Source organism: Clarias gariepinus, chromosome 11 (genome assembly GCF_024256425.1).
Source record: "Clarias gariepinus isolate MV-2021 ecotype Netherlands chromosome 11, CGAR_prim_01v2, whole genome shotgun sequence".
NCBI lineage: Eukaryota > Metazoa > Chordata > Actinopteri > Siluriformes > Clariidae > Clarias > Clarias gariepinus.
Genome location: NC_071110.1, coordinates 28,860,880 through 28,884,168, shown reverse-complemented (window position 1 = coordinate 28,884,168; position 23,289 = coordinate 28,860,880). Strand labels below are relative to the sequence as shown.

General features: G+C 40.9%; 1 protein-coding gene across 2 annotated transcripts in view; it reads left to right on the top strand.

The window, feature by feature from the left end:
* The window catches only part of numbl (NUMB like endocytic adaptor protein), a 45,918-nt gene that overhangs the window by 10,785 nt on the left and 11,844 nt on the right, over positions 1-23,289 (top strand). The window contains exons 1-2 of one of the 2 annotated variants that reach the window (XM_053507917.1): positions 10,042-10,118; positions 21,015-21,165. In XM_053507917.1, the coding sequence (XP_053363892.1) occupies positions 10,078-10,118; positions 21,015-21,165 (192 nt within the window). In that variant the 5' untranslated portion in view covers positions 10,042-10,077. Of the gene's footprint in view, positions 1-10,041; positions 10,119-21,014; positions 21,166-23,289 lie in introns of those variants that run through there. The other variant, XM_053507918.1, reaches the window with a different exon arrangement.

Below are 23,289 nucleotides of genomic sequence, written 5' to 3'. Positions count from 1 at the left end.
AGTGTGGTACGATTGTGTTCTCACTGATCAAAATGTACTGGACATTGGGGACAAGTGTTCTTGGAAAGTCCCTAATGTAAAAACACTCATCTAGGTTGCTAACTAGCCTATCTGCCATCAACTGTCATGTCCATCTCCACTGCATTTGGAGCAATTTGGTCCTACTAATTGGGTCTATGCTGGATTTGATATTAATGCATTCTTGGAAAATTGTAAGTGATAAAAAAAAAATCCAGTGTAATTATACTAGCAATGTCATCCTCTGAAGTCAGCATGACAGAATCAACCAAAGAATAACAAATCAGAACTGTATACTTCAATCTAAACTTCTTCTGGGTGTTTTTTTTTTTCCTTTGAAGGCCACAGGATCCAACATATCATCATGAGCTAAGGCAATTCTGGAATCGCAAGCATTGTAGCTTTATATCATGCTGATTCCTTTCTTTTCTATTCTTCCACCAGTCAGAAGCAGCACGTGCCTCGCAATTCTTGGTGCCTGGGACGAGGGGTGGTGGGGTGGGTGGCAGGGTGGCAGGGTGGAGGGGCTAGACATGCCTTTGTGCTTCTTGCCTTTGTGGCCAACACACGCTCCTGCTTGACAGACACGCGTGCTGACAAAAGCGAGCCCACGATACCTTTGTCATTTATTTGCTGGGGGCTGGGTGGGGGGTTCGGTGAAAAGATGAGATGCGGTCGCCATCTGTGATTAATGCTTTAATCCCTTCATACCCCCCACCACTCCAACAACCTTCCTCCTTCTTCAATCTCTGCTTTTGTCTCGACACACTTTCTGGATCAGTGCCATTGTTTTGCTTGGCCCTCGAAATGTTCTTGAAAGTGCTCCCAGTGGGGTACCGCCACAGCCCCTGCTTACCGTACTCCACTCTTCTTTTGCTATTCCTTTTTAAGTTTTGTTTGCGTGACAAGTTTGGTGACCTCAGGAAGCCTTTCCGGCCTAGTCAATGATCCGGATTTCGCTTCTTTTTTTTTTTTTTTTGGTCAAAGTGGAGTGCACTGTCTTTGTTTTATTGCAACTCTGCGACTCGTGCTGAAATTCTACCCGGTGCATATGCTGGTCATCTTGCCTGTTTAAACTTTATAGACAGCTGGCCTCCAAACAGCAGACATTCATCACAGCTTTGCCCCTTTCTCTAGTGCTTTCTCTTAGCGTAGATCAATATCTTACATCTACTCCGTGAAAAGGATCCATTACGCCGTGCAGATATAAGCTGCCTTCACATCCTGGTCAATCGGCCGCAAATAACCACACTTCGTCCTGTCTTGTTCGGGTGTGTTAAAGCGTTCTGGGTGTTTGCTGTGGATTGGATTTTGTTGGTTATTTTGAGGTGATGTGAACTGTAAAAGATTTTGGGCTGCATGAGCTCCTAATGGATCGCTGGGATATAGTTGCTCTCTGACTGCGCAGTTCCGGTAGATACTTTCTAGTGACTGCTGGCACTTTGGATGTATCTTAAAAGCTCTATTGATTTTCTTGAACCTTTCTTGTCTCTCACATCAGATAGCCAATTGTACCGGTATGAGCTTATAATGCAAAGCAAGTTTATAATTACTTATTATTGCTGAAAACTTTTATAATGTTCTGACCCTAGTATAAAAGTTAAGTAGTTAGTTTCACCTTTTTTTTTCCCTCTCGTAATATTATGGACATGATTCAACTCAGAGGCTAATCCCAAGCACTGAGTTAATTGTCTTAAATACTTTACGCCAATCGAAACGCAAAACTTTGTATAACTTCTGTAGAAATAGTCAGGCCAGGAATTTGGATCTACTGCATCAGGCCAAACGTAATGATGTACCTTAAGTATGAATACTGCCAAAGCTCAGATGTGGTAATGGGTTCACCAGCATTTGGTGCATCTCTGTCTTGCGTGGCGACGTTTACCGTGTCACCACATGGCCCAAAGCAGCTGTCCCCCTACATTAGCATGACAAAGCCGACCGGCCTCGCTGCTCATGCTGGACGCCACAAGCCATCAAGAAGGAGCCATGTGGCATGTCCTTGCAGTTCTGTGGGCCATCTGCACTCATTTTCTCTCCCAAGTAGTAATGCTGTCCTGGAGTGTAGTTACAGGCCTTAGGAAACAGAACTGAATCAGACCAATCAGACCAATAGTGCAATAATAGTAATTGTCTCTGGTTTGGTCTCAGCCGCACTAAACAACAAACACAAAGGTAATTACAGCATAATATTGAAACTATAGTATATAGTATATTTTCTATATTATTATTATTATTATTAGATATTGATCTGGTTAGTTAAGTAGCTAAGGGGATTGGTAATCAGTTTCAGCTGCTTTGGTGTTAATGAAATTAACAACAAAAGCAACAATTAGATGACCTTCAAAAGAGGAATGCTTTTACAGGTGAAGACCACTGGGATTTTTTTCCCTCCTCATCTTTTCTGACTGTCGGTCACTTGTTTTGCATTTGGCTAGGGTCAGTGTCACTACCGGTAGCATGAGGTGATACCTGGCCCCCACAGAGCTTGTACAGGAAGTCCAACTCCTGCAGGATGGCACATCAACACGTGCCACTGCCGGAAGGTTTGCTCTGTTTGCCAGCACAGTCACAAGAGCTTAGAGGAGATTCTGGGAGACAGGCAGCTACTCTAGTCGAGCTGAATAGGGCGGTAGAATGTCCTTAACCCATCAGCAGGACCGGTATCTGCTCCTTTGTGCAAGGAGGAACAGGATGAGCACTGACGGAGCCCTACATATATCTCTGACTAAGCAATCAGAAACAGACCTTATGAGGTTGGCCTGAGGGCCCGACATCCTCTAAAGATCCCTGCGCTCATTGCCTGGCACTGTGGTGCTCAATTGGCATTTGGCAGAGAACACCAGAATTGGCAGGTCCGCCACTGGCGCCCTGTGCTGTTCGTAGATGAGAGCAGGTTCATCCTGACAGATGATCAGGCCGGTGATTAATATACTGGTGAGTGGAACAGATGAGAGAGGAAATTTACATTAAAATTTACTGAGGTTGTTACATAAACAACAGATTTTTAAATTGTATCCTGAGGCACTTTTCAGCCTGTCGCAGTAAAACATTTGTTCCCGTGTTTATATAAAGTGTTTTATATTGAACATTTGGCGGTACAGTGGCTTAGTGGTTCGCACTGTCGCCTTGCACCTCCAGGAACAGGGTTCGATTCCGGGGTCGGGTCTGTGTGCATGTTCTCCCCGTGCTTGGTGGGTTCCTCTGGGTTCTGGGTAATTGGCGTTCCCAAACTGCCCGTAGTGTGTGAATGTTGACCGGAGGTCCTACCACGATCGTACAAAATGGGAATAAATACAATAATCATCATTGGCTTCCCTAGTTGGACTACAGAGGTTTTTAAGTGGATAGATATTTAACATTTAACATGATTAATCTAAAGCAAACCCATATTTGCACTATTTGCTGTAGGTGATCCTACAAAAACGCATTCCAATGAATAAAAACACTTAAATTAGATTACATGATTTAAACTGACATAAACAAGACATTGCATGATTTTTCAATTGCATTATGTTGTTGTTGGACATTTGGCTGCTCTTGCTGAGGGGTCGCCACAGCGGAACAACCGATCCGCACAACAACTGCGTTGCATTATGTAGTTATGTAAGAAAGTCGAAAAAAATAAAAAAGTCCAAAAAGATTATTTGACAATCATAAATAAATTGTAAAATTAAATAATAAATCAAGATTTTGACTCTGTAGTGCCTGAGTATATAATTATGTGAATGTATTATTATAATATGTTATAGGTACTAAATATAGTTGTATGTTGTACTATGAACAAACTGAATAATATGCATAGAAATAAATTGAGTACAGCTGAATGTAAAGAGTTAGCAAAGTTGTTATCATTATTATGCATAGAATCATATTTACTTTGCTGGACTATGAGGAATTTGGTTCTGCATCTACCGAGGCAACAGAATATCAATGACATAGCATTCCCGGTCCAACAGTCCTGATTACAACCACAGTGAGGTACCTTGTCTGTAATAACTGTTCTAAAAACACATAAGAACGTTGTATTTATAAGATCCAACTATAAGATCATGAACAAAAACCACAAAAATAAGGAATGAATACATCAACTTTGTAAAGTCTGCACTCCAGAGGCAGGAAGCGATGACGCCGCTCGTCTGTCAACGTCTCCTTCAACTGAGACACTCAGCCATGAAACCCCTGATAGCAGCGGTTGCTATGGGAGCTGGTTGCCAAGCTGTGGAGGGGAGGATGTGTATATGTGCGTGTGTGTGTGTGAGTGTATATGTGTGTGTGGTCTTTGGGGGTGGTTGTTGTTGACACCGAAGACAGCGTGACGGATCTCCGAGTGCTCTCCTGACCTGCTCATGGGACTCATGGCGAGTACAGTCAGAAAGAAAGAGCTGAATAGAGGAGAAGGAGAAAAAAAAAATATCGCACATAATATCACATTTCTGCTCTTCCAGTTTTCGCAACAATACTTACAATAGCTCAAGATCATGCACATGCACATACGTAATCAGCACAGTTCAGTGGATGTCAGTGGATTATACAGTTGGGAAAACAAATAAGCTTTGTAAAGAGTTGAACTGAAAGCGTGCGTTTGAGACAGTTAGCTCAGCTGGATGAGTTCGCCATCATGGACGTCATGTTTGTATCAGCATGGGCTGGGAGCTCCCCTCCATGGTGATGGAGCTGTATGCAGGCCCGAGAGGGAACCAGATATGAGCCAGGGTTCACTTGGCAATCAGAGCGCTCGCTTCGCTCAGCAGTGCTGCCTGGAATAAAAAAAAAAAAGAAAAGAACACCCTCGAATGAAAGGAAGATCTGTTCTGGAATTCAAATCAGAAAGCGCTCTTATGACATAAATAGTCGGTGCTAAAAATTTATTGTTTACACCACAGCGCCGCTGAATTCCTGAATCAGAAGTCTTTTTTCCCAACAACAATTCTGTGAGTAGTTCCAGCTGATGTGTTTATATTAATGCACCCCTTCTCAAGTGTTTCTATAGTAACGGCTCATACATAAGGGCGTATACTGTATGGCAGACGCTCCACATCATTTACAGCAGGATTCTAGAGAAAAATCGAGCTCGAAGAATGCCAAACTATTACACCACTCGCGTCAGAAGCAACATTTCAACCACAATCTACTATAGATCTAGCCTCCTGGCAGACGTAGCCTCATTCTTTTATAAATTTTTTTCATTAAAATATTTCTTTCTTTGTTGTCATCTATCCTCAAAAGGTCCTCAAGGTCTTTGGATTGCAAACAGCACCATGAAATCACAGACCTTCCACAATATTTAATAGGATTATGTTATTTTTACCTTGCGTTTTTGGATTTGTTGGCAAAAATCTGTCTTTTTTTTTTTGGCCTGAACTTTCTCCGAACTGCCTTTGCCTGATTTACAATTTTTTTGTCTCATTTTATAAATGTTTTTTAGTCTTTCGTCTGCTCCCGTTGAGGGGTCGCCACAGCGGACCATCCGACCCACACACAACTTGGCACAGGTTCTATACCGGATGCCCTTCCTGACACAACCCTCCCTATTTTATCCGGGCTTTGGACCGGCACTGCATATCGTGGCTGGTGTTTTGGCATCGGGTGGGAATTAAATCCAGGCCTTTTGCATGGGGGCGAGAAACCTGCCACTGAGCCACCAGTGCCCATAGTCTTATTTCATAAATGTATTCTTAAATATTCTGCTTTTTTTTTTTTTTTTTTTTTTTACAAATAACTGAGATAATTTGGCTGGTGAGTTATTCTTTTCATTATAGTCTTCTTATTAGTTTGGACCACTTTAGTTATCGTCTCTGACCTCTTTCATCAACAATGTGTTTCCACCATTTTACGGCCTGGAACTGTGCACCAGTAAAAGGATCACCAGGGGTCCGCAGTACTGGAAAGAGCGGAAAACAGCTGCCTGCCAAAACCCCACAAGTCACAAAAGCACTTTCAGCAAAGAAAACACATCTGATAACATTACACCATCTTAAACACCACTTTGTCTTCTCTACGTTGTTCCGAATCAGCTCTGAACCGTCAATGTTTTGTTTCAATCTTTCATCACTTCTAGTTAAAGTGAGCGTCATGACTCACCTGGACGCTTTGTTCACAGTTGTCATTGGCTATAAAGTTAACTAGCTTCTTACACAAGCCTGAAAACCCAAATCCCTCTCTACCCCCTGAACCCAAATCCCTCTCTACCCGTCTAAACCCAAATCCCTCTCTACCCCTCTAAACCCAAATCCCTCTCTACCCCTGAACCCAAATCCCTCTCTACCCCTGAACCCAAATCCCTCTCTACCCCTGAACCCAAATCCCTCTCTACCCCCTGAACCCAAATCCCTCTCTACCCCTCTAAACCCAAATCCCTCTCTACCCCTGAACCCAAATCCCTCTCTACCCCTGAACCCAAATCCCTCTCTACCCCTCTAAACCCAAATCCCTCTCTACCCCTCTAAACCCAAATCCCTCTCTACCCCTGAACCCAAATCCCTCTCTACCCCTCTAAACCCAAATCCCTGAGCGAGCAGTTCGAAAAGATGCGGTCGGCTGATGTCACGCGGTTTGGAGGAAACACGTGATAGTCTTCGCCCTCCCGGCTGAATAGTAGTAGTAGCCTTAATGTGGGAGCCCCCTAGTGACGGGGAGGAATCGGCCACGACTAAACTAGGGAGAAAATTTGAAAAAACAAAAAACAAAAAATATATACTTTCATTTTCATTTATACTTTTTTACTTTTACCCCAGGATTTCTAACTTAACTGGTGCTGACTGAATGTTTTTTTTTGCTTTCTCGTCCATTCTAAGGAAATTTGATGTAAATTCCAGGTAGACACTACTGTGTGTGAAAATTTGGAAGTACTCAAACCAGCCTGTCTGGTACTAACAAGCATGCCACAGATAAAGTCTTCTACAATGTTTGTCCCGTTTTGATGTTATATTCGAAGTGAACATTAAGATGAAGCCCTTGACCTGCATCTCCAAGAATTTTTGTGTTTTTACTACGACTGCCGCGTGATTGGTTGGTTGGGTAACTCATTAATGCACAGAGTAAATCAGTTTTGCAATCATTGAAGGTTAAAACAGGGAGTAAAATCTTAAAATTCTCACCCTATTTTTCCAAACTCTGTCCATTGAAGATCAATGTTTCAGTTTTTCGTACATAACTATAAACACATGCCATAAACTAGGTGGATTCTCTTTCGTTAATCCTCCTGGAGACATCGGTTGGCCCTAACACCGCCCTATAACCATGACTAAAATGAAGTGCTACGTGGTTAACTTGTTTTATTTTACTGTTAAAGGTCTTAAATGTAAGTTATCCCCCTCCTTATTTCCAGAAGGCACAAATGCTGCTCCAATTGTGTTTTAAATATCTGAATGTGTTTAAGCAAATTTCCCTTGTAAACTGCGCACGGCCTGGATGGCAGCCCTTTTGTGTTGGGTTTAGTTGAAATAATATATCTGAGTTTTCCTGAGATATATAATTTAAGTGTGGAAATGACATCAACCATGTCAACAATGATGTCAACCTTTTTTTTTCACAGTTTAATCTAGACCAGCTGCTTTTATTTTGGAATAAAGTCAACCCTTGTGTGTGCTTGCATTGCAGTAATTGTGTGTTATTTCATTCTTCCTAAAAACTCTCACCAAAAAAAGAAATAACTCCTGGTGATTTTTTAGAAAACTAAAAAAACCTGTCGACGGGTGGCTGTACTCTATGTTGTGTGTGTCTGTGTAAGTCCCATCTGTTCACTGACTTTGGGCGATGAGGCATTGAGGACACAGCGAGTCTGGTTAAGTGTCCATATGAACACAATGAACCGTCTCTGCTGGTGGGCTCGCATTCGGGTCAGGAGAAACTGGGACGGAACGCGGTCAATCCGCTGCTTACACCAGCCCTTCTGGACGTATTTCAATTAGCGTCAAAAGATTATCCTTCTTCTAGCATGCTTCCTCATAATTGATACGGACTTCTTACGGACAGCTGTTTCCCAGATGCTTAAATTGAAGTCTAAATGAATTAGACTGAGCACTGCTTTAAAGTTTTTGGATAGATCAACCTTTGGTTTCTTCCCACATCCCATAATCTTAGGTGCACTGGCTTTGTTAAATTGTTAAAAGTTTTCTCCTATCCAATGTGTATTTCCCCTGCTCTCAGGTAAGGTCATCTACAATGGGTTGGCCTTGCACTGTAGAGTGTATTTGTATCTCACATCCAGTGTTTCCAGGCTAAGTTTCCTAAAATGGGGTCCTGGGATGATTCCGAGGTCTCAATTTTTCCTGCCTTACTTTTAAAGGTCCTTTGCAGTGGACTGTCATCCCATCCAATGTTCGGTGGAGTCGCATCTTCAGGTCCCTGCAGTGGACTGGCGACTGGCGTCCCATCCAAAATGTATTCCCACCTCACTTCCAGTGTTCCCAGGTGTAAGATCTTTGACTCAGAGCGCACCACGGACACACAGACATGAGACCAGGCCTTAGGGGAAAAGGGTAGATTTATTGGAGAAAATGGAGAAAGAAAGGAAGGAAATAAGGGAAGTAAAGAACCGAGGACGGGTGTGCACGGGCAGGTCCGGAGGGCCACAGGTCCTCGATTTAGCGGCCCTGCCTCCCACACTCATGCTGAAGGGGAGACTTTATGCCAAGCGAACCTATAGGGACAAAAAAAGATTTAGGTGAACACCTGTCACTGATTCATCCATAATGCCAGGATAGATCATTTACAATGCGATGGAGTCCAATTCAGGGTGTTTTCCCACATTATTTCCAATGTTTCCAGGATAGGTTCTCTACAGTGTTTTGGCATTGAATCATGGGTGTATTCCTGCGTCACTCTGAGTCTTCCTGGAATGGATCATCTGCAGTGGGATCATCTGTAATCAGGGTTGTATTCCCACCTCACTTTCAGTGTTCCCAAGATAGGTACCTCAGTGGGATGGTGTCCAATCCAGGGCGTAGTTCTGTCTCACTTGCAGTGAACTGTCATCTGTATTCCTGCTCGCTTCTGGTGTTCTCAGAATTGGTCCCGTGCAGTTAGGTTGGCATCTCATCCACAGTGTGATTCTGTGTTACTTGCATTGTTCCGTTTCCCGTTTCAGGTGTTCCAGGAATAGGTCCTCTGTAGGGGACAGGCAATCCATCCAAAGTGTATGGATCCTGCTCTCTCTTAAGGTTTCCAGAATTGGTCCTATGGCATTCTTTAGGGGATATGATCACATATATAGTGTTACTGGGATCGACTGTTGAACCATCACAACCCTGAATGACCCAGGATGAATCCGTTGCTGAAACTGCATAAGGATTAATAGGCTTATGAGCGGATGCATTAGCAATACATCTCATCAGGCTGCTCTGAGACGAGGTGTGGGTTGTTTTTTTGTTTGTTTGTTTGCTTTTCATTGCATTGTACCGGAGTCCCAAACAGCCTCAATCCATTAAAACCTCATTCGGAATTGTTTACCTCATCCATCATGATGTGTGTAACATTTACGTGTGCGCTACTGCAGCTGTGCTAAGGGAAATAAAGGGAATGTAAGACTGTGCGGCTTAGTGCTTTTCCAGTAAACGCAGCTAACAGATCGAGAGCCGGGTACTGCCCACTCTGCTCTCCTTCTGTCAGATGAAGGGAGTGAAAGCAAGAGATAACAAACGCAGACAGCCTGCGCCACAGTGTGTCGAGAAGTGTGTCATTTCTGTCCCCAGCCTGGTCACCTTCACACTCCTCTCTCATTCTGTCTCTTCTCTCACTCTCGCTCTCTCTCTCTCTTACTCACGCTTTCCTCTCCACACATGAACTGGCTCCTAACACATACGCGCGCTATGAAGAAATGAATAGTTGATCCGATCCCCTGAGGCGTGTGGGCGAGGACGCATGTGCTGATGGGGAGGAACAACACGTGGGTCTTTGTCGCCTCCTCAAAGTTAATCCGTCCAGAAGAGGTGTGGCTACGTCCATCCCTTCCGAACAAATACTGGACTTGCAGCCATCGTTTTCACCTCCTGCACCTCGTCCACTTGTTTTTTTTTTGTTTTTTTTCATGCCAGTTCGTCCGCTTGTCTTTCTGGGATGAGTTTCAGCAGTGACATGGATGAGGCAGGGGAGGGGAGGTGAGTGATCAATTTAGGAAGGAGCCGAACAGAGGGAGCGATTTGTTGTTGTTTCTGCTGGTGCTTCTTTTGCGGTGATTATTCGCTATATAGCAAAGATGAAAATAAGTAACCAAGTTTGTTCAAGGTGTTTCTAGGCAAATCTGTGGAGCGAATGGAAACGCTTTCAGTTCTGTTCTTTATCAAGTAACATGAGGCTGGAGTCGGTATCCTCGATTTGTCAGTTTAACTGATTAACATTGATTTTGCTTCAACTTACAGTGCATGAGAGAATATCTGTTTCAAGGAAATAGTTTTATTCTGCGCTTTTGGTGACCTCAAATGCCCTTAAATAATAATAGCAATTAGAATAATAATAATAATAATACTTATGTTATATTCTACTATAAGCATAATAATTTAATTTACTCCTAAGTGTATGAGGAACATCTTATAGCAGTTACATTTATTTTTAATTAAATTAAATAAAATATTATGTTCTAAAAAAAAAAAAAATCCACAGTACTGTGCAAAAGTTTTAGACACCTTGGGTTTTTTTGTAATAACTTTGTTATAGATTTTTAAAATTATTTAATTATCGTACCAGTACAAAAAAATATTTTTAAACATCAGTATTTTAAACTTAAAGGAGTTCCTGGGAGGCCAGTGTTTTAGATTTGTTTGCAGGCAGTCAAGTTTGACTTCAAGGCCCCAATATATACAGTATATATTCTATATCCTCTGACTATAATATTGTGTATAGTAATAATAAACAGATATAATTATGTATAATACTATATCAATATATACTATAAATGATACATAATTTAAAGAAAAAGCTTTTGATCTTTTTTACTTGTTTTTAAGGGATCTCACAACTTTGAAATGAAGTAAAATGAATTAATTAGTAATTGATTAAGTTACATTAAAATATATATTGTCGGGGAACATTGGAGTAAAACTGCTGATAAATTTTAACATACTATAATTATGTTGTAAGTATATATAATTAATACCATAAATATTATACACACCAAGTACAGATTTAACATACTAATTAACGTTGAATCAGCTGTTTTGAATGATTATAATAAAATTTCTTAATTAAACATGAAAAGATAACCCATAATCAATGATATCTAAGAGAAAAAAAAACAAGTTCAATGTTATATAGTTATATAGTTATATTGCCTAGCTCTACTTTTCAAGTATAAGTAAACAATATATATACATAAAGAAAAATGAATGTATCTTAAGCAATGGTCAAACAAACATATTTTCCAGTTTTAGTTTTGTATTTTGTATTTTTTTTTTTATTATTTATGTATCTTAATATCTATTTGAAGTAAATGTCTATAGGTACACAACCGGCACAGTCATCACTTTTCAGTGTAAAGCACTGCATACACACAGAAGCATAAAGAGTGTACGCTTGAGCGACTAAGAAAATTACAGTGTAGTACGCTTGTGTTTTTTTTCTGAGCTGTTATGGCACTGGAGAGAGCATTAATAGTGCATGGAGAGATTTGATTATTCAGCGCTGATACAGAACTGAGTAAGACTACAGGACACGATCGCTGTCCCTTCCCGAGTGTCTGTTTTGAGCATTAGAACCCTCGTGTGTTTCCCATCCTCTGACTCAGCTGTCTCGCTGTATCACTGCTTCCAGTCATGACCTTTCCTAAAACGTACACACACACACACACTTACAAATGCTCATACAAACATTACTAACACATCTTGTAATGGGAATGCAGTTCAAAAAAAAAAAAGATGCAGTCATGTTTACTGGGAGTGACCTACATACTGTAATCCTACCCTCTTGGCATTGGAATTAATTTCGAGCTTGGGAGGAGGGGTATGGCATGCCAAATAAGATTCACCACCATGTGATTTATAGGTATTGGGTGGATGGCAGAGGGTCGTAAAAGTAAAGGTGGTACTTCAAGCAATTTATCTTGGCACTGAAAGTTATTTAAGTAATCTGCTATCTATAAAGGTATATATATATATATATATACAAAGCAAGGTCCATAATGATATGGATGAGCGAGTTAGGTGTGGAAGAACTTAACTGGCCTCAACACCTTTGGGATGAATTAGAGACTGCGAGCCAGGCCTTCTCGTCCAACATCAGTGTCTGACCTCACAAATGCACTTCTGGAAGAATGCTCAAAAATTCTTCTAAACACACTCCTAAATCTTGTGGAAAGCCTTCCCAGAAGAGTTGGAGCTGTAATAGCTGCAAAAGGTGGGCCAACATCATATAAAAAAGTTGGATTAAGAATTGTATATTACTCAAGTTCTTATGCATGTGAAGGCAGGCGAGCGAATACTTTTGGCAATATGGTGTATCATACAGCTGTCAATATGATCACATAGACGCATGTAATTAATCTAGAAATTTTAACACATAACACATTCTTTTGCGGAAATTAATCATATGACCAAGTTTGGCCCTAACGGCTTCCCATAATTGCAGCATGGTTACAGTGCGGATAATAACACGACTGAGGGAACATCACGGCAGCTTTCATTAGAAAAAGCTTCTAAATGGGAGTTTGGATAAAACCAAAGTTCTGTACACCAGCTACCATCAAGGGGAACCATTTTTACAAAAATGCCTTATGTATAAGCTAGGCTGATGGATTTTTTTTATTTGAGGATCCGTGTTCGAGTCCCGCCGTGAAAGAAAAAAAAAACGTTTTAATAGATTGACATATATTAATCACGATTTTAAAATGTTAAAATTATATATATATATAGTATATCATAATCTGCTGTGTGCTGTTTAAAAACATCCCCTTATCCCTTCCTCCCAAACTACATTTCGGTCACACACGCTTCTGAAGAAGGAAATTCAACGATCGTGTCCCTTTCACAGCTAATACTATTAGCACAGGCTCGTCATGGCATGGCAGATTTTTTATAGCGACTCCATTCGGAATGTTATGTTCCGAGCAGAAGTGTGAAAAAAAGGTAGGCTTGTTTTTCTGTGCATGAGTGTGAGTGTGTGTGTGTGTGTATGAAGGAGGGGGGCGGCTCATGGTTACAAGGAGAACCGTTTAAAATATTATATTAAAAAAAAGAGATGCAAAAGCTTTTATGAGATTTAAGGTTATAGGGTAAGATTTAGCTGTAGGATCTGATTTCATAAGGATGATCAAACATGTGTGTTTGGGGTTACGTCCAGTCCGGGAGGTGGAGACGGATCTGGATCTGGATCTGCTTCCTAAATAACACTGTAGTGCACGAAGCAACATGAACACCCATCCAGGCTTGAACACACATGGAGTTGTTCCTACGCACTGGACTTTTGGCTCAGCCTGGATAGGAAGTGCTGAAGATCAGGGCTGAATCATTCACATGCATGGACGTCTTGTTCTGCAGCATGGGGTACTTAGGGATCTCTGGAAACTGGGTTACACACAGGATTTACAAATCTACTTTGTATAAACGTGGTGCGCACAGCATGCTGACTTCGAACTTCCGAGACTTCCGATCTCTTTTCTTCTTATTAGCAATTTGCAGCCCAGCGGAGGAGGTTAAAGCTCGGCTAGATGGTAACTCTCTTCCTGTCATGCCGCTGAAAGCCACCAATTACCTCCTTCACCCACAGCGCTGGTGTTAACGCGAACGTGCACTTTGACTGCATAAGCACTGGAGTGCTGATTACCAGTAACCGTACGGTGCCGGTGAGCAACACCTGCTGATTTGTCGGTAGAACTCACAGCTCTACCAGCATCGGTTTTAATATAAACCGTGGATAGAAATGGATATGGACGAAGAGTTATTCCGGGGGTTTGTATCAAGCTATCTGAGTCAGGATCCTTATTTAGAATCAGATTCTATGCTGAGCTTCATCCTCTCTACCCCATAACACCCCCCTCCCCACCCCTACACACACACACACACACACACACACACACTCTCTCTATCTCTCTCTCTGTCTCATGCTTACATAATCTAGTGCTCTTCCTCTGTCCTGCTCTCTCTTTTCTTTCCATAAATCTTCCCACTCTCACAATGACAGTAATGACAATATTCTACTTTATGTATATGTATTATATATTTTTATGAATGTAATCATCCCTCATTCATTTGTTGAACCAGGACAAAATTTATCCAAACTACTGTATATGCAGGATCGACATTTTTTGCACTCGACTCTAAATATACAGCACGTATACTGTAAGCAGAAAAGTGCTGCATTACACCGCAAGTGCTAAGCATTGTTAGGCCTACAATGTGTAGTCTTTTTTCAACATAAATGAAGTGTGTAGCGTAGTGTGACGCTGTTGTGTAGTGTATAGTGTATAAATGTAGTGTGCGGTGTAACGCTGTTCTGTTCTCGGCTGTGTAGTGTAACACTGTTCTCGGCTGTGTAGTGTAACACTGTTCTGTTCTCGGCTGTGTAGTGTAACACTGTTCTCGGCTGTGTAGTGTAACACTGTTCTGTTCTCGGCTGTGTAGTGTAACACTGTTCTCGGCTGTGTAGTGTAACACTGTTCTCGGCTGTGTAGTGTAACACTGTTCTCGGCTGTGTAGTGTAACACTGTTCTCGGCTGTGTGGTGTAACACTGTTCTCGGCTGTGTAGTGTAACACTGTTCTGTTTTTACGCTGTGTGGTGTAACACTGTTCTTTTCCCGGCTGTGTAGTGTAACACTGTTCTCGGCTGTGTAGTGTAACACTGTTCTGTTCTCGGCTGTGTAGTGTAACACTGTTCTCGGCTGGTTAGTGTAACACTGTTCTGTTCTCGGCTGTGTAGTGTAACACTGTTCTCGGCTGTGTAGTGTAACATTGTTCTCGGCTGTGTAGTGTAACACTGTTCTCGGCTGTGTAGTGTAACACTGTTCTGTTTTTACGCTGTGTGGTGTAACACTGTTCTTTTCCCGGCTGTGTAGTGTAACACTGTTCTCGGCTGTGTAGTGTAACACTGTTCTGTTCTCGGCTGTGTAGTGTAACACTGTTCTCGGCTGTGTAGTGTAACACTGTTCTGTTCTCGGCTGTGTAGTGTAACACTGTTCTCGGCTGTGTAGTGTAACACTGTTCTGTTCTCAGCTGTGTAGTGTAACACTGTTCTGTTCTCAGCTGTGTAGTGTAACACTGTTCTGTTCTCAGCTGTGTAGTGTAACGCTGTTCTGTTCTCGGCTGTGTAGTGTAACACTGTTCTGTTCTCGGCTGTGTAGTGTAACACTGTTCTTTTCTTGGCTGTGTAGTGTAACACTGTTCTTTTCTTGGCTGTGTAGTGTAACACTGTTCTCGGCTGTGTAGTGTAACACTGTTCTCGGCTGTGTAGTGTAACACTGTTCTGTTCTCGGCTGTGTAGTGTAACACTGTTCTCGGCTGTGTAGTGTAACACTGTTCTCGGCTGTGTAGTGTAACACTGTTCTGTTCTCGGCTGTGTAGTGTAACACTGTTCTCGGCTGTGTAGTGTAACACTGTTCTGTTTTTACGCTGTGTGGTGTAACACTGTTCTTTTCTTGGCTGTGTAGTGTAACGCTGTTCTGCTTTTGCCCTGCTTAGTGTAACGCTGTTCTGTTTTTACGCTGTGTAGTGTAACGCTGTTCTGTTCTCAGCTGTGTAGTGTAACGCTGTTCTGTTCTCGGCTGTGTAGTGTAACACTGTTCTGTTTTCACACTGTATAGTGTTGTAATGCTGTTCACATGTTCTAAGCTGTATAGTATAACGTTGTTCTATTCTTTTAATTTTCACTCAAGGTTTTTTAATCAGCAGTCTTCCATCGTCAGCTTCATGCCGCACTTTTCCGTCGAGGGACTTTCTCTGAACGAGGTCATCATGACTAATGACATGATTGTACAATGCTGAGTGTACTTTTTTTTTCTGAATACACTTGCTGATGCAAGAAACTGTTCGCCCTACAGGCGTCAAACTAGCGTCGAACATTTTACAAGCCGTGCAAGTGTTTGTATTGTTGAAACGAGCTACGGTCATTTGTCAGCCTCCTGTATTGCAGCTCGATGCTTCACTAAATCTCCGGCAGTGAAATTTGTCAGAGTGAGACGAGCGAGTGTGAGAAAGAGAGAGAGAGAGAGAGAGAGAGAGAGACACTGTTTGAGAAACTACAGTGTTTTCTTTAGATCGAGTCCAACAGAACCCACCCACAGTGCGGTTGTCTTGGCTCAAAGTCACTCGCTTTCTCTCAGCCAGAGTGGTCGGAGGAAACGCACAATTCTTACCAGGACTACGACACAGATAAATACCATTTATTATATTGTAATCGATCAGTAGTAGATGCTAACTTATAGAATGAGGACAAATAAAGCTTATCATGATGGTGTTCCGCGAACAGCACATAAAACCCCAAGGAGCACCTTTACACAGCGATTTCAGTGAATCTACAAACTGAACAGCTCCAGGACTCAGTATTGAGCAGTTTATACATCAATAACGCATGACATTGAAGAAAAAAAAATGCAACAAATAAAACCGCTGTATGATATATTTTCTCGATATATTCACGGGATTTTAAATGAAAGCACGCCCGAGGTTGTCAGCTTTAATTTAAAGGGACAAACCTGTATAGTAGACTCGCGGTACTGTATCATGTGAACCGTGCAAGAAAAGTGACATAAATTAAAATAAAATGCCTGTGTATAGTTCTCCAAATCAAATAATCTGATGCAGTTGCTTCTCAGCATGGGGGGAAAAAAAGGAGAGAGAAACTTAAATGTCAGCGCCGGTAAAGCAGACTATCCTGAGGGTACAACATCAAACTAAATCGATTAGAGAGGATTAGATGTGAAAAAAGAAAAGCAGTTACTGAAAAAAAAACACTTGGAACAAATAATTAATTACTTTTAATCAATCGTGAAACTGATGTTTAAGTTTGACATTTATGATAATTATGATGAACAGAATTATGGAAGGCAAAAGTGCCATTGGATTTTACTATAAAATGTTTGTAATGGATGTAAGGTAAAGCCATGTTATTAGACAGTTTCTATTTCTTTAGAATGCATTCTAAAAAGCTAAATCATTTGATTTATTTCTAACCAGATGTTGTCACAGCCTTAAATACCTATTAAATTGATTATGCAGTTATATCGATCTTTTGTTGGTCAATTTGATTAATTGAATATTTTTCTAATCAGAATTGATGCATCCTTTAAAAAATTATTTGGGTAAACTTAGAAAATTTTAATAATCTAAATCTGACAAATTACTTAAAACCATACCCTCACACCTACTTGCTACTTATAAAAGGGACTTGCATTAGCACATCTTCTTCTTTTGGGTTTATTGGTGGTCGGTGCAATACCGCCACCTACTGGACCGGAGTGTGGAGCCAAAAATTAACATGACAAAAAAAAATCGCTTTTGTTCAAGACAAGTTAGACAGTAGGGATGGGATGGGGACCACATGATACAATATTACGATACCTAGGTTTCGATTTAATTTGTATTGCGATTCTGTATGTATAATTTTTTTTTTATATCCAGGGTTTACAATTATTAAACTAGAGCTATGCAATTTTATTGATTATGCAAATTAAGCTATCTTTTGTTGATTGATTCAGTTAATGGATTTAACAGGTTGTTAAATAAAATTGACGAAGTCTTTAAAATACCACGTTCTCTGCAGAAAATGCAAAGAGCTTCCGTTTTCCATGTTTTGCACAAGCGTCGCTGCTTCTTCTACTTTTATGTTTATAGATGATGGGTGTAATGCTGCCACCTACTGGACTGGCATGTGCCGCAGAAAATGTGGCATAAAAATATTAGCGCTTTGTACCAGACTTGACATTTAGCAAAATTAATAACACAAGTTACACAGTATTGTAGTGTATATTTGATACTTTTAGCAGTTTTTTAGAAGTAAGAATATAAACTGCTTGTGTCAAAACGAAGAAAAAACACAAGTGATATTTAATCAAATTCAATCGATATTCACACAAAAAAAAAATCACAAATAACAAAAACTTTACCTCAGAATTTTATAGATTTTGTAAGGATATGACACAGCATATGGGTCTAGTCTAATGTAGTTATATTTAATATTTAGAAATAGTTTAAAAACACCAACAAAATATTTTTTTTGGGGGGGGGCGGCTTGTTGTGTGTATTTCCTCATTCATGACTGTTTCAGCGTTTTATAACGGTGGATGTGAGTGTGTTCACAGAGAGGTTTAAATAGATTCATAAAATTTGGAGTAAGTAAGCTAGAAAAGGAACCAAACTTAAAATGTAGAATGTATGAACTTTGATAGTTATGATTACTACAATCTGTTATAATTAAGTTTTTATATTCGTTTACCAAAGAATTGTGTAAAACGTGTTGGCTCTCACTAAAGTCGTGTGCTGTCTGTGTGTGAGAGATGTAAAGTTCTGCGTTTGCCAACTCTCGTTCCTTCATCTGTTGTTTTGCGATCCTTACCAGACTCCAGCTGGTTCCCATTTGGTACTGAGCTCACATCTTCGGGCGGCGCTGCCGAGTGCAGAAACATGTTTCAGAGAATTTTTCTTCTCAGCGACTCAATACAAATCACAATCAATCGCCAAATTTTTCGATGGGATTCGGTGTGTGTAGTTGGTTCCGCTGATTTGTGATTTTGTTCGATCCTGCACCCTGCAGGTTGGGATCTAGCGGCATGTGGCAGTGGTTCGCATGCCGTTTGTGAGTGTCCGGCACCGCCGCTGAGAGCCAGCCGCGCATTACAGAAGTGACCTCAATCAGATGAGATCAGAGTACCACCCTTTATTTGTTTGTCAAGTAGCAGCCTGGACATGAAAAGGTTGTATGGCATGGCCTTGCTATGAGACTTCAGGGAAACTCCAATTTACTGCTGCACTGTCCCATGTTTTGTTGGACCAAGCGAAAAATATGGTTGCTAATTGCATGCTCAGTCTCATCAACATTTAAAAATATTTGCATGTGCCTAATTCCGAAAAAAGCTTTCCCGTCGACTAATAATTAATAATTAATTGCTTTTAATAATTGAACCTTAAAATGTGTCAACCCATGTTGTTTTGCATAATATTTCTCCGTAGCTCACATACCTAATTAATTGGCTACTACAAGAGAGCAAATTCGCAGTTCACACGCAATATTTGATGTTGTATTTTTTGTAGGCTTATTTTTGAATGTGTTCAGGGAGACAAGAGCGGTATATCTGACAGCTTTATGGTTTTGCATACTTATTTGTTGGGATTGTGTCACTAGAACTGTCTAAATTAGACGCTTTTAATAATTAGGGACTAAGGCACAGATCCGGTACATTTGTGCAATGCGAACACTTCCGTACTCTGTCTGAGCCTGGACTACTGTTTAGAACGTATCGTCATCAATGCTGCCTGTCTCCACCAATGTCTACGTACGTGTGCAGCTTGTGCAGAAGTGTGAAGGTTGACCTTCTCCATTTGGGTTTATTGGTGGCTTGCAAACCAACTAGGTTCATCCTGCCATCTGCTGTTTAGGAGAGTGTAAATACGCAAGTGTACTCAGGTACGGAACAACGTTAGTAATGTGAACTCTTGACAGTGGGGGAGGGGGAGCAATCATCCCCAGACATAAGGTGATCTAATTGTGCCGGAATTGTGTGAAAGCACCCTAAAACTAAGCCCAAGTAAAAATGTATCGTATATTTAATAAATGATTATTGATTGTTAAGTATAGTTAATAGTATCAGTTTAGAAAAATGTGCAAAATTTGCAACCATGCCATTAAACTAAGAAAATATCCCCTTATCCAGCATGTGATGTTAAATCGACAAGGCGGCTCACAGTTTTAAGCTTCAAAGGTATTTTGATCTATGATGTAACTTGAATGCATAGAAGCCAAAAGTGTCTTAATTCTGAGTTCTGAACTTATGTGGTAAAAGCTGCTTCAGCATGTATGTAATGCAGCAAGTGGGATGCAGAATCATGCTGCTTTAAGGTGCATTGCACCATTTGGTACTGTATATACACATGCCATACTCTGCAAGTAGAAACAAAATGCAAGCATTAAAAAGGAGCAGGATTTCATTTCCGTTTTACTTGTTGTTGAAATGACTTCTCTATTAGACATCTACGAATTAAAAACTAAAAGCCTGGACACAAAAACTGCTGCTACTGATTTGTCCACTGCTGCAATACAATTAAAAAAATTGTGACTAGTCGGCAGCATGGAAGGACACGGGCAGAAATCCCAAACTCCACTGTATGGACAAAAGTATTTTCCCAAGCCAGTTAATTATTTTTAGTCAGGCCCCTTATCCCCAGGGGATCTTAATGTTTCAGCATACCAAGACATCTTGGACAATACTATGCTTCCAACTTTGTGGCAACAGTTTGGGGAAGGCCCTTTTCTATTCCAACATTACCGTGCCCCAGTGCACAAAGCCAGGACTATAAAGGCATGGTTTAATGAGTTCAGTGTGGAAGAACTTGACCGGCCCGCACACAGATCTCTGACCTCAACACCTTTGGGATGAACTGGAACGGAGATTCTGAGCCAGGTCTCCTTGTCCAACATCATTGCCTGACGTCATAAATGCTCTACAGAATGGTCCGGCACGAATTCCCACAGAAACACTCCGAAATCTTGTGGACGGCTTTCCAAGAAGAGTGGAAGCTGTTATATGTTATCAGCAATGATTGGATGATGTCAGGTTTTATTATGTGGCACTTGAACTTACCAGAAGTTACTTTCAACAGAAAAAAAAAAATTTACATTGCTTAACAGCAAGTTGTTCTGTTATAGAAGGCGATGAGTAGGATTAATAATGACATAAAAAAAAAAAAAAAAAACACGTATGCTGAAGAATTTATGAACAAATCCCACCCTGTTTTGTGCATGAACTGTGAACAAAAATATTTTCAATTCAAGCCATTGTACACAATATATACAGTATATGAAGTATAACTTTTGACCTAGCGATAAACCTTACGCTCTTTTTTGTTTCCCTCCACAGCAGCTGGGAGCCTGAGAGTTTGGAGATGAATAAGCTGCGTCAGAGTTTGCGCAGAAAGAAGCCAACCTACGTGCCCGAGGCCAGCCGACCACACCAGTGGCAGGCCGACGAAGAAGCAGTGCGCAAGGGCAAATGCAGCTTCGCCGTCCGGGTAGGAAACTGAAACTACGTGCTGACAGATACAAACATGTGCTGACATGGCTTATTGTTATTTAGCTTATGCTGCTCGAATTGGCTCATTGGAGGAGTGTAATGCAATAGGAATGAGCACAGGAGAGTGATAATTTACTGGGAATGACCGTACGGTTAAATGGGCTTGCACTGAAATAGGTCAGATACAGTGTGTGCGGTAAAAGCTTTAAAAGTCAATAACGTGCTTGCAGTGCTTGGACGGGTGCCATAAAAAAAGGTTACACACGTCCAGCTTAGAAATAATAGCAAGTAATCATGTTAACAACCGGGTTTAGATTTTAGACAGGTGCCAATATTTAGGACGCAGTCTGACACTTAGTGTGAACGTGGTATGCATCAAACAGAATTAAAAAATGACTTGTTCCAAAAATAGACGCTGAGCTTCTGTGGCATTAATGAAGGTCTTGTTGCAGAGAGATAAACATAATTAAATTCAGCCTCGTTTTCATTGGTAGCCCGAGGCAACTGGAGTCTCAGTGAGACGAGGATGTAATTCTCTAATGGACCCTCTCCTCAGTGCTCACATCATCACGTAATATAAAACAGAGCTTTTCGAAATTAATTGTGTCACCACAAAGATGCTTTCGATCTTCTCTCGGGTTACACGCGTCGTTTTCGCTGTCTATACGCGAGCGTGTAGATGTTAGAGCCGTTCATTTTATAGAGCGAGGCGGGATGTTATATGATCATCGTTTCTGCAGAAGACATACGAAGAAATATGCAAAGTTCTCACAAAATGAAATGATTAAATTCTAACGTCTAGACTCCCAGCTTACGCCGCACTAAAGTCCTCCTTGCGCATTAATGAACTGGGAACGCAAGCCGGAGCATTGATGTGGCAACCAAGCAGGAAGAGATCTGGTCCAGTCCATAAGGGATCATATAAATAGTAGCTGAGAGATTACTGGGAAGGATGTGCTGTGACACCTTTAAAGGGGCCCTATTATGCAAAGTTGACCTTTCAGACATTTTTAGACATTTAGATTCGTCTCCACTGCATATACAAAGAACAAATGTGAGGGGAGAAAAATATCCCTGCTTTTGTCCTTTTTTTTTTATTGGACCTATGTAAAGTTTAAAAATGAGGAGACAGGATTGAGCCTCTAGGTTGCTGAATTGCTTGAAGTGTCCGCCGCTCCTCGTTAAGATTACCGGTTAGCTCTGACACACTTGAAGAAACAGCAAACACACATACACACACAGAGCATGCATGATGACGGTCGATGTTCTCCCTTTATTAAATGCAAAGATGGGTAATAAGATTGTGTCCAAACGCCTTGCATTGCGTACATCTGTTACATCAAAGGACATGCGCCATTAACAAAGAGGATGGGTTTCCTGTTGAGTCTGGTTTCTCTCAAGGGTTCTTCTTATTGTCATGTCAGGGGGTTGACACCTTGCCACCGTCGCCCTCGTCTTGCTCATCGGGAACGATCTGATAGTTATAGAGTCATACAATACTAATTTCCATAAATTTTCTAATTAATTTCCACTAATTTCTAATTCTATAAAACTGTTCGCGATAGTGACCACTGCTAAAAGTGCTATATTTCAATTAAAATTGAATTGAGTTGAGTTGCATGAATGTCCACCTGAACACAGACTATACAGTAGGAAGTATTTCCATATAAGGAATTAAGGAGCACTTGGGGTACGATGAGAGCTGAAAACCTGGAACATTTAACACAGTCTTGGGTAAACGCAAGAAAACAAAAACCTAGGCTTGAACAAGCAAATCAGATTTTGGGCGGAGTGACTCAGCTCTAGATCATTTACATAGACACTGAAACAGCATGTTGGACGAGGAGAGAAACAGAGATATGATAATAAAAAATATATATATTATCTGTCAAGCATTAACAGACACACTTTGGAGGATCTCTCTGGCCTGTGTATAATATAGGACCGTAAAATATAGCTAATTTATTAGATGACTGATTAGATCCTAATAGCGTATCTACAGCAGAACCTCAGCATACAAATTTAATCCATCCTTAAGGTAAAATTCCGTATTGTGAAACGCATTTTCCCATAGGAAATAATGTAAATGCAGATAATCTGTTCCAGCCACCCCAAGAAATAT